Here is a 12,538-nt window from a genome sequence, read left to right on the forward strand (position 1 = left end):
CTGCAAGGAGTCTTTTGACCGTTGAAGGGGCTTCATTGTGAAAGCATAATCAATGTGATGCTTTAGGATCCTATCAAATATTCGCATAAACGCATGCAATGTACAAAAGTGAACATTGTTGAGGGAGAAGGGAATTATGGGGTTCCACCCAGGATCTTTGCTATCCCTATTGGGCACCTGCAGCATATCACATGAAAGAACCGAAGTTTGCCACTCCCTATTTATATGGTCATCATTATCTTCGTCCTGACCTTCCACTTGAGTTGCTCGACTTGTCTTGTTCCATTTCGTACAGAATGCACAGGGAAGTAAATAATTTGCACCTTGTTTGCATCCAAGCATGCACTTTATGGTCTTTAGATCACCACCTAAATGCCATTCAACATCAAACTCCCCACGTCCTGGAACCATGAGTTTCTCACCGTTTATTTGAGCTTTAATGACCTTTGTGACCCATGGGATTCTACTAAAAATCCATGCAAGGACTTCATGTGTCTCTTTCGGAACTTCAATTGCACCAAGCCACCATATATCCTTCTCTGATTGTACACTAAAAGAGGGCTTTGTTTCTTCACTCGAACTGCAAGATTTCTTGGCATAAGCTAGGGCTTCATTCATAAGCGTGATGCTCATTCTCTCCAACTTTCTCCCTTTAACAATTACACACTCGTCCAACTTCAGCACGAACACAAGCTTGCCTTTAAGAACTGCCAACAATATAAAGCCTCAGAATGCATGTTATGACACATCATAGAGCATGTAGGCAACTCTAAACTAACCTGTATCACTCAAATTGTAGAAAACTGCAATCATATCAAGTCCACAAAGATATTGTTGAATTTGGTGTAAACAAACCCTTCCGTCCGCAACACACTGTTAGAAAGAGCACCGCTTCCCTTCCCGCGGCCCTTCCTTCCTTCTGATTTGCTACGGAGTGGCTGAAGAGCCATCGTGTCTTCAATATACAAGTAGTCCCCTAATCGGTGAACAACATCTTCATTTGACACCTTCTTGGCAATCGCCACTCTGTCAGGAAGTGGAAATAGGTTTTCCGTGACTCCTCGACTTCTTAATGCATCTTTTAACACTTGATGTATTGCTTGAAAGCCCTTGGTACTAATCCCAACAACATCACAAATATCCTGAACATCTAGATCAGTGACAATATTAGAAAAATCACTAAGAACTCTCTTAGTGATTGCGTCTTTCAAGTGTTTTGCCTCTAGAGCATCAAGCATCCCAATAAAATCCTCTTTGTTGAAACAAGAACGAAGTAAAGTAGCCCTAGTTAAGTGTGTTGCTTAGGTGGCATGGGAGAGTTAAGAGGCCACTTACAAGTTGGCCAAAAAGCTAGAGAGAGAAGACCCCCTACCCCCCTACTTTTCAAATGGTTTACCCCCCCCCCCCCTTCCCCCTACCTTTTTAGGGGTCAAAGGTGGAGGAGACCCTACCAAAATAGCCCCATTCAAAGCCTTTGTCCCCCTTAATCTTGGCAGGCTTCTTTTAAATTAGAGATTCTTACAAGGCCCATGGAGAGTCCATTTTTTTCCTAATGTTTGCGTGACAGTAAATTCGATGCACCTTTGTCTATTCGTACTTGTTCAGGCTCTCGCCATGCATCTTATGCATCAGATTGTTATGCTTTGGCTGTGTCTAGCTTACATGATGTTGAGGAGCCTCTGTCATTTGATGAAGCACAGAATTCAGAAAATTGGATGGCTGCCATGCAATCAGAATATGATGCACTTATAGAAAATGACACATGGACTTTATGTGATTTGCCTCCTGGCAAAAAGGCCATTTTCGCGATAAGGCTTGACTTGTTGCAAAAGGTTATGCATAGCAAAAAGGCATAGATTATGAAGAGACTTTTGCTCCCACTTGTTGTATGACTACTGTACGTTTTCTATGTGCATTGGAAGATCATTTTGGTTGGGATGTACATCAATCAGACATTGTTACTGCTTTCTTCAATGGTGACATATTTGAGGAAGTTTTAATGTAACGTAGCCTCGCGGTTTTGTCATAAAAGGACAAGAGGACAAAGTGTGCATATGTAAGAAGGATTTGTATGGGTTGAAGCAATCTCCTCGTGCTTGGTATGAGAAAGCTGACACTGATTTGGTTAAACGAGGCTTTCGTAACAGTCCAACAGAAAGCACATTGTATGTAAAGCGTGAGGGTGATGTACTTCTCATTGTGGTATGTTGATGATTTGCTGATCACTGGACCAAATGAGAGACATGTTGCTAAATTTAAGGTTGGTTTGAATGCTACTTTCAAGATGAAATATTTGGGGCTGTTGCATCATTACTTGGGTATACAGTTTAAGCAGTGTGATGGTGGTATTGCCTTGTGTCAGAAAAGTTACATAGAGACATTTCTATGTAAGTTTGAACTTGAGGATTGCAAACCTATCGCCACTCCCATGGAAATAGGTTTGAAGTTGAGTCTACATGATGTTGGAGATCCTGTTGATGTCACTCTTTACCAAACTGTTGTTGGCTGCCTCATTTATGTATGCAACACGAGGCCGGATATTCAGTTTGCAGTCTCATAGGTCAGCAGATTTATGCATAGCCCAGGGTCTAAGCATTGGCAGGCTGTCAAGAGGATTTTCCGCTACCTTAGTGGAACTTTACATCTGGGCTTGTTTTATCCCAAAGGGGGATCATTGCCGCCAGACTTACATGCTTTTTCGGACTCAGATTGGACTGGTTCTTTTGACACGCGAGTGTCCACAAGTGGTTTTTTTTTTCATGCTTGGCAGTTCATGTATATCATGGTTGAGAAAGAAGCAACCTACTGTGGCCACTTCGAGTTGTGAGGCTGAGTACCAGGCAGTCTTCACAGCTACGGTTGAGTGTGTATGGCTCAGACGCCTTATGGCTGATTTGGGTGTTGGACAGGACACTGCCAACACTATCTACACTAACAGTTAGAGCGCATTGGCAGTTGCGAGGAACCCAATTTTTCATGCTCGCACAAAGCACATTGAGGTGCATTACCACTATGTCAGGGAGAGGCTCTCAGCAGGAGATATCAGCTTGGCTTATGTGCCAACACAGGACAACCTTGCAGATCTTTTCACAAAGGCATTGTCTCATGAGAAGCTTGAAGCTTTCCGCAAAGCTTTGGGCTTACTCCCCTTTGTGGACTAATCCTGTCCTCAGGGCATGGCACTTCCCTTTACTCATGTGCCAGCTCTCATTCACCGCATCACTCCAGGGGGGATTTGTTACCATATACATGTGGTAGTGATGTGTGTGAACACACTAGGACCGTCGGGGCATTTTTTCCCTCCTAAGGAGGTTTTTTCCCCCGTGCATTGTATATACGCCCATCACTCTAGGGCTATCTAGCTATCTTTCGATTGCACACTAAGTAACACACTCACTATTGTGTGCCTTGAGCTTCCTTCGTCTTCTCCAAGCTGTGTGTGTCTCTCTGCAACCCTAATTCCAACACCTCGGTGATACTTAACCTGGCCATATCTTGCAAACCGAAACCCCGATTGACAAACTGGAAAGACTGACATGCTCCTAGAAGTGAGTATTTTGGACCCATGCATTCCTATCATCTTTGACCTTTTATCAGTGGGTGGTCGATCCGGTACGGATCTGCTACTAACTCAAATAAAACTATCATGACTTCTTATATGTAGCTCCGATTGACGAGCCGTAAAGACAGGCTTGTAGAGCACTTTGAGGACCACTTCAATAAAATCCCAGCTAAGACCACTTCAAGCATACTCACTGTTTAGAATTACCAAGACATCTTTTGGCCCTTAGAGCTGCATCTAGCACACTTTTAGCTTAAAATTGGCTTGTTACCAAGCCCTTATAACTGCTGAATAATCATGTAGGATTCAAATAAGCCTGATTGGCATTCCTTTGCTCATTTTTTTGTCTTGGAAGCGGAGCGGCATGACAACGTGGATAAGTGAGGACACAACAGGAGTGTTTTCTTGTGATGAATTATGCAAAAAGGTAATTTTGAGAACTATATTTGGGGGCCACTTTACGTGATTGTGGGATGCATGATTGAGAAATGTTTAGTACCAGTTTTGCGAATGGATGTAGAAGGGTTTTGGCCTGTTCAAGGTCCGTTTGAGGCCAATCAAAACGCCAAAGATGCCCAAGGGATAAAGTGAAGTGCGGACATTGAAAACCCTGAGAAAAAATCAGAAAAAACATGGAGAGAAAAGGAGCAACAATTGTAACTCAGTTTTTGCTTCTTTTGGAGCCTGGTTTGGCCATAAACTACTTATCCGAGCTCGGATTTGAGCACTTTGATATTGTAGACTGGGACTTTTGGCCATTCTGGACGCAATCATGCTGTCCATTTTGCCAAATGTTTTATTGTTTTTGTGATGCTTTTGTTGTGTAAACTTCTCCTGTGAGTGAAGCCTTTGCTCAAATTGTATATGGCATATTTCATCCATATGGTGTGAGCTATTTGCCCCATTGGTGTTGACCCAAGCTCAATTGTATCTAAGCATAAAAAATCTTCCTTCTTTGAGTTGAATTGTGTATACGTATGTGTGTATGTGTGTTGAGTGGGCAGATGGATAGTCTCTCTCCTCTCACTCCATCGGTGTGTTCCCTAACTCAGTCAGGTGGATAGTCTCTCTCCTCTCACTCCATCGGTGTGTTCCCTAACTCAGTCAGGTGGATAGTCTCTCTCCTCTCACTCCATCGGTGTGTTCCTTGTCTCAGCCAGGTGGATTTTGTAAGCCGAGTGATGCCCCATAGTGTGTGTGTGTATTATCCCAAGAGTGTGTGTCAGGTGATTATAGAGGCGTTGTGTGTGTTTCCATCTGCTCACATCGCTAACTATAACCTAACCTATAACCGACACAATCTTGCATGGTGAATGGTGTGTATTCTAATCCAACCATTGCTGTGAAGGTGCTATCTCAAATAGATCTTCCTTTGATGAGACCTTGTTGGCGAGGAGTGATACCCTTATCCATAGTGGGATAGAGTCTTTGGGAAATTGACTTAGCAATAATTTTGTAAGCTATTTACATCATGGTTATGGGCCGCCAATGTTTCAGTTGGAAGCATCTGATTTTTTTCGAACCAAACCTATAACCTAAACATTAGTTAACTTAAACTATAACCTAACCTAGCCTTTTATGTACAATCTATAACCTAACCTAATTAACCTAACCTATAACCTAACATGTTGCCTAAACCTGACCTATAACCTAACCTAGTTTATAATCTATAACCTAACCTATAACCTAAACCTAACCTATAAGCTAATCTAACCTAACCTAAAAGTTAACCTAACCTAATTAACCTATAACCTAACTTAACCTAGTCTATAATCTAACCCATAAACTAGCTTAACTTAACCTATAATCTAAACCTAATCTAACTTAACCTAACGTATGACCTATAACTTAACATATACCCTATACCCTAACCTAATTTATAACATAAACTACACCTTACCGAAACCAATAACCTAAACCTCATCAATCGCATGATGATGATGAGATGGTAACATAATTTCAAAAAAAAAAATCTTCAAAACATAATTTGAAAACATAATGTTTCCATAGCATAATTTTGAAACAAATTTTCTTCAAAGCATACAAAATTTTTCCGTAGCATAATTTCAAATCAAAATTACCCCAAACCATAATTTCAGAACAATTTTTTTTCAAAGCATAATTTCTAAACAAAATTGCATAAAAATTTAAGCATTGCAATCCTTTGAGCTGATTTGTGTATACGTGTGTGTGTGTGTGTGTGTGTGTGTGTTGAGTGGGCAGATAGATAGTCTCTCTCCTCTCACTCCAATGGTGTGTTTCCTGTCTCAGTTAGGTGGATTTTGTAAGCTGAGTGGTGTCCCATAGTGTGTGCGTGTGTGTGTATTATCCCAAGAGTGTGTGTCAGGTGGTTATAGAGGCGCTGTGTGTGTTTCCATCCCGCTCACATTGCTAGCTATAGCCTAACCTATAATCGATACAATCTTGCATGGTGAATGGTGTGTACTCTAATCCAACCATTGCTGTCAAGGTGTTATCTTAAATAGATCTTCCTTTGATGAAATCTTGTTGGCGAGGAGTGATACCCTTATCTATAGTGGGATAGATTCTTTGGGAAATCGACTTGGCAATAATTTTGTAAGGTATTTACATCATGGTTATGGGCCACCAATGTTTTAGTTGGATGCATCATATTTTTTTCAAACCAAACCTATAACCTAAAAATTAGTTAACTTAAACTATAACCTAACCTAGCCTTTTACGTACAACTTATAACCTAACCTAATTAACCTAACCTATAACCTAACATGTTGCCTAAACGTGACCTATAACGTCCTAACCTAATCTATAACCTATAGCCTAAACCTAACTTAGAATCTAACCTATAAGCTAATCTAACCTAACCTATAAGTTTACCTAACCTAATTAACCTATAAACTAACCTAACCTAATCTATAATCTAACCCATAAACTAACTTACCTTAACCTATAACCTAAACAAAATCTAACCTAACCTAACGTATGACCTATAACTTCACATATAGCCTATACCCTAACCTATCCTATAACCAAAAGTACACCTTACCAAAACCTATAACCTAAACCTCATCAATCGCATGATGATGATGAGATGGTAGAGTAATTGCAAAAGAAAATTTCTTCAAAACATAATTTCAATTTTTTTTTCCATAGCATAATTTTGAAACAAATTTTCTTCAAAGCATACAAAATTTTTCTGTAGCATAATTTCAAATCAAAATTATCCCAAACCATAATTTCAAAACAATTTTTTTTCAAAGTATAATTTCTAAACAAAATTGCATGAAAATTTAAGGATTGAAATCCTAATTAATGAAATTTTGTTTTGTCAATATACAATATAATTTTAAAGTAATTTAAGACACATAAAAATTTTGAGCACTCGCACGTGGCCTTTTTGAGCAAGAAAGGGTCTTGTAAACGTCTTCAAACCTGCAAAAACGCACACACACACACACACTATGTTAAACCCTAAACCATAAACCTACAAGAAAACTTCAAAAGAATCTCAGATCATTAGGAAGAGGATGGGGTATAGGAGGGGCTCTTTATTTGCCATGAGTATATAGAAGTGATTAACATTTTGACAAATAAGTGTATGCCATGTGTGCTAGAATCATGGGTGTGTAAGAGATGTGTAAGAGTGGTCAAAGGATGCACTTTTCCCAGCTGATTTGTGTATACACGTGTGTGTGTGTGTGTGTTGAGTGGGCAGATGGATAGTCTCTCTCCTCTCACTCCATCGGTGTGGTCCCTGTCTTAGCCAGGTGGATTTTGTAAGCCGAGTGGTGTCCCATAGTGTGTGTGTGTGTGTGTATTATCCCAAGAGTGTGTGTCACGTGATTATAGAGGCGTTGTGTGTGTTTCCATCCCGCTCACATCGCTAACTATAACCTAACTTATAACCGATGCAATTTTGCATGGTGAATGGTGTGTATTCTTTTCCAACCATTGCTGTGAATGTGTTATCTTAAATAGATCTTCGTTTGATGAAATCTTGTTGTCGAGGAGTGATACCCTTATCCATAGTGGGATAGATTCTTTGGAAAATTGACTTGGCAATAAATTTATAAGCTATTTATATCATGGTTATGGGCCGCCAATGTTTCAGTTGGAAGCATCAGATTTTTTTCAAACCAAAACTATAACCTAAACATTAGTTACCTTAAACTGTAACCTAACCTAGCCTTTTATGTACAACTTATAACCTAACCTTTAACCTAACATGTTGCCTAAACCTGACCTATAACCTAACCTATAATCTAATCTAACCTAACCTATAAGTTAACCTAACCTAATTAACCTATAAACTAACCTAACATAGTCTATAATCTAACCCATAAACTAACTTAACTTAACCTATAACCTAAACCTAATGTAACCTTACCTAACCTAGCCTAACCTAACGTATGACCTATAACTTAACATATAACCTATACCCTAACCTATCCTATAACCAAAACTACACCTTACCAAAACCTATAACCTTACATGGTAGCGTAATTTCAAAAGAAAATTTCTTCAAAACATAATTTCAAAACAGTATTTCAAAAAAGAATTTTTCCATAGCATAATTTTGAAACAAATTTTCTTTAAAGCATACAAAATTCTTCCCTAGCATAATTTCAAATCAAAATTATCCCAAACCATAATTTCAAAACAATTTTTTTTCAAAGCATAATTTCTAAACAAAATTGCATGAAAATATAAGCATAGAAATCCTAATTAATGAAATTTTATTTTGTCAATATACAATATAATTTTAAAGTAATTTAATATGCATAAAAGTTTCGAGCACTCGCACACGGCCTTTTTGAGCACAAATGAGTCTTGTTCAAACCTGCAAAAACGCACGCACACACACACACACACACACACACACACTATGTTAAACCCTAAACCATAAACCTACAAGCAAACTTGAAAAGAATCTCAGCTTCATTAGGAAGAGGATGGGGTATAGGAGGGCCTCTTTATTTGCCATGAGCATATGGAAGTGATTAACATTTTGACAAATAGGTGTATGCCATGTGTACTAGAATGGTGGGTGTGTAAGGGTGCACTTTTCCCCCCAAAAAGGAGGCGGAGAATTTTATGATTTTTGGCCTTTCATAACTTCCACATATGATCTTTGATTTGAGCAGAGATGATAGATCTACAATCTACGCATTGAATTCTTTCCATAGATATGCTACATGATATGGTTTTACTTGCTAGATTTTTAATTCCATTTTGGGCGAGAAATTTGAATTTAAATAAACTAGCCGTTTGGCATGTTTGAATTCAAAAGTTGTCCTTTGATTACTTTCCTAATACTAAAGGTTTGACCTCTTTAAATTGCCAAATAAAGAGGCCCTCATAGACCCCCATTCTATTCCTAATGGATGCTAAGGAGTAGTCAACAAGCAACATTCTCACCTCCAGCAAGTTGTTGGGCACCAGATCTGCAGTAGGTGAGGAGGACGAGACCAAGAGAAGAGGCACACAAATTAGATAAATGCTTAGGGAAAGACCTACATTTCGGTTTTTGCAGGTTCCGTCAGTCAGGCGCTCTTGCAGGCGCAGGATTAAACATCGGAAGAGGCATCGGAATACATATGTATATAAGCGTCGAAAAAATCATGGATACAAGAGTGAAAAATTTGAAGATAAAAATGTTTAAAATGTTCATTTCCTTCCATACTTATCTGCACATATACCGACGCCCGTCATTGTCACCGATAATTTGGCGTCGAAATTTAAGTGGCCTCTTGTAGTGTAATGTCATAAAAGCTAATATCTACGTATCTTATGATTTTCTCATATTGAGCTGAGCATTTAATGTGGGAAAATGAAAGGGAACAAGAGTGAGAATATTGATATGTGGTTTTAGATCTATCTCAACATGAAACCAAAAGGGAGAGAAGTCTACCTCTCATTAAGGGTCCAAAAGAGAGATGGTCTATCAAAGAGAAATGAGCAGATAATGGAGATTAAAATACCTCCATAGGTTAGTGTTAAAAGTCCTTAGACCTATGACCTTTAGGTACTTTAAACCTTAGGCAAGCTAGGCATGTGCTTGAGGTGCTTGCCTTGCTGAATTGACTAAGGTGCTCGAGGTGCTTCTCGTGCTTGATGACTAAGGTGCTTGAGGTGTTCAAAGTCAAGCATGACTCCTACAAAGGAGGGGGCGATCCCTAAAGGTAGGGACATGAGAGAGAACACACACACACACACACTCACTCACTCACACCCTCAAGGCTACCCATGTTGTACTCATGGTGTGCATGAATCCTATTGGATGGTCTTTAGGGAGGTCCAATGAGAATTTAGATGCATTTTATTAATTACTAAGCTCTCTCTCTCAAAAGGGAAAAGAAGGCAACGTGTCCAAAGGCTATCTCTATTGCTTGGAATGATCATAGCCTGTGATTGGCCAGGCTTGGCAAGGGCCAATAGTGATCAAGCATGAGTAAAGAGACAGAGGGGTCTACCTAGGCAAGGAGGGGACTCATTTTGTCTTATTCTCACATGACACTCACACTCTCTCTCATTGTGTTGAGCAAGAATTACTCCATCTCCTTCTCCAAGTTTGAAACGTAGAGAGCCTACACCAACACCTCTTAGCTATGGGATGCAAATCTAACCAAGAGTCAAGATTCAATGGCATGCTCATCTTCTCTACCATCTATATTACTATGCTAAGCTAAGCTCCAAGAGTAATCTATCATGAGGAAACTACTTCTTTCTCGTATGGTACTTCTTTTTCCTCTTTCCATCCCTCACTCCCTGCTAGCTCTATCCACCTTTGAAGTTGTTACTATGCTAAGCTAAGCTCTAAGAGTAATCTATCGTGAGGAAACTACTTCTTTGTCGTATGGTACTTCTTTTTCCTCTTTCCATCCCTCACTCCCTGCTAGCTCTCTCTCTCTCTCTCTCTCTCTCTCTCTCTCTCTCTCTCTATCTCTCTCTTTTACAAGTATTGTTCATGGCAGGTGTAATGTTCATTTTTCTACCTTTAATCCACTGCTCTCCTTATGCTCTTTAAGAATTCTCTTAAGGAAATGCTCACTATTGTTAATTTGATTCCGATACAATCAATGTTATAGCCATATTCTGTTACAGAGTGGGGCTATTATCATATTTTAGTGTATTAAATATGATCAATTGGACAAGTGGTGGCATTTATCCTCGTTTTTTAATTCTTTCCAATTCTAATGTGGATGTGCGAGTTTTGTGCACCTTATGGATATTCAAAGCTTTGGGTTTGTGCGAGTCTATAATTAAGATACAATGAAGAAAAGTTTAGATTTCAAAGCCTCAAATTGTGTGGGAACACTACACTGAATAGATGGTACTTGCTTTTCAGATGAAAACTAGCTTGAGAGGGTGTGGACAAAGGAAAGCCTATGAAATTTAAAAAGATTAATGATAAAACTAGTATAAGAGCATGGCTACAAAAGAAACCCTATGTAATTTAAAATAATAATGATAAAACTAGCATGAGAGCGTGGCTACAAAACAAACTCTATTAAATTTTGTTTTAAAAAATCTCATAATCACACTCGAAAGCTATCACAAAGGGAGTATCCATAATTGGGGGCCGTAGGTATGTCTACTAGGTGATTAAGTGGAGAGAAAGTCCACTCATTAGATCAATTGGACATGCATCACATCAATATCACATTGGATCATGAGGTGAAGAAGATTATTGGATGGTTCAAAGAAATTGGTGGCACAACCTCTCAAAAAATTAGTGCATGATAGAAGCTATACGTTGAATTTTAATAGTCGTACCACCCATTAATTGCACAAATTTCATGGCTAGAAAATTGTTTTGAGAGTCAAATACTCCCAAGGTGTGTAGGTGATCTAATACACCATCTTTCTATATTCAAATGTACGCAAAGTCGAAATTTTCTAGTATATGAGGTTGCAGAATGTCATTTATCCAAGCATACATCAATGATGAGGTAAAATAAGAGTATTTGACCTAAACCTATCTGTTGCATTCTACATATCCAATGGACTATTTTTATATGTTCAACCGTTAGCTCTTTGTATATTATATGAACACAAAATGGTACATTTGATGGGTGAGCTGATGGATGGCAGTGCATATTAAAGGCTGGGTGAGTTAAGCTTCTACGGCCGGCGCAAAGGGTGATATTAGGAAGCTGTCATCTGTCATCTAGAGGAAGAAGAGCTGGTGGTGGTAAAGTGCAAGGGTGGCAGTGGAGTTGAGGAAGGTGACGATGCGGTAGCCGCGAGCGCCTCGAAAGTTTCCGGTGCCGCCAACAATGGCGATCTCGTTAGTGCCAGCGTTGATGAGGCCTTGCAGGCTGATGGTGCCATTGAGCGAGCCATCGTCGAAGGCGAGGACCTCCACTTCGACGCCGTGGAAGTCGGCGGTGGAGCTGGCTTGGACAGTGTAACCACGCATGGAGCTGAGGAGCGTGGAGGCTGGGTCAGCGCCGTGCGTGACATTGAAGGCGAAGAGCTGTGTCTGGCCGAAGGTGCCCGTGGAGCCGGTGGGGTCAATGGGAGCGATGAGGGTGTCCATGTCAGGGGGGGCCAGCTCCACTTGGACATAGTACTCCAGGGGCCTGGACTGCACGAGGCTCCAGGATGCCGCCCGTCCTGCGTGGGCTGCTGGCATCACGAGTATTAACAACATGAGGGCAACGTTTAGGGCGACCTGGATTGACTGCTGCCTCTTCGACAACAACGCATGAGCTGACCCTTGAGAGTGATTATGCATGATGGCATCGATTTGTATGTGTGTGTGTGCGGGCTGACGTGGGCGTGGCAGGTGCGTGTGCGAGCCACAGAGAAAGGGAGAGATGATCAGTTGAGAGAGAGAGAGTCTTATGAGAGAGTGCGATAGTGGGGGGGGAGGGATGGAGAGATCTGTACACTTGCTGCTTGATAAGAGTATTGGTGCTGGTGCAGCTATGTATATAATAGCGCCTGGCCTGCCGGATGTTGACTTTGTATATCAGCAGCCATCATCTATCA

The 12,538-nt window shown here is 40.2% G+C and overlaps 1 protein-coding gene across 1 annotated transcript; it reads right to left on the reverse strand.

Annotated features, from left to right (window-relative positions):
* Positions 1–11,711: 11,711 nt before the first annotated feature.
* LOC147420414 (uncharacterized) lies at positions 11,712–12,281 on the reverse strand. The gene has a single exon (XM_086504526.1). It carries the CDS (start codon positions 12,279–12,281, stop codon positions 11,712–11,714), a length of 570 nt encoding a protein of 189 aa, XP_086360652.1.
* Positions 12,282–12,538: the final 257 nt, after the last annotated feature.

This window comes from Adiantum capillus-veneris, chromosome 28 (genome assembly GCF_014529385.1).
Source record: "Adiantum capillus-veneris isolate H3 chromosome 28, ASM1452938v2, whole genome shotgun sequence".
Lineage (NCBI taxonomy): Eukaryota > Viridiplantae > Streptophyta > Polypodiopsida > Polypodiales > Pteridaceae > Adiantum > Adiantum capillus-veneris.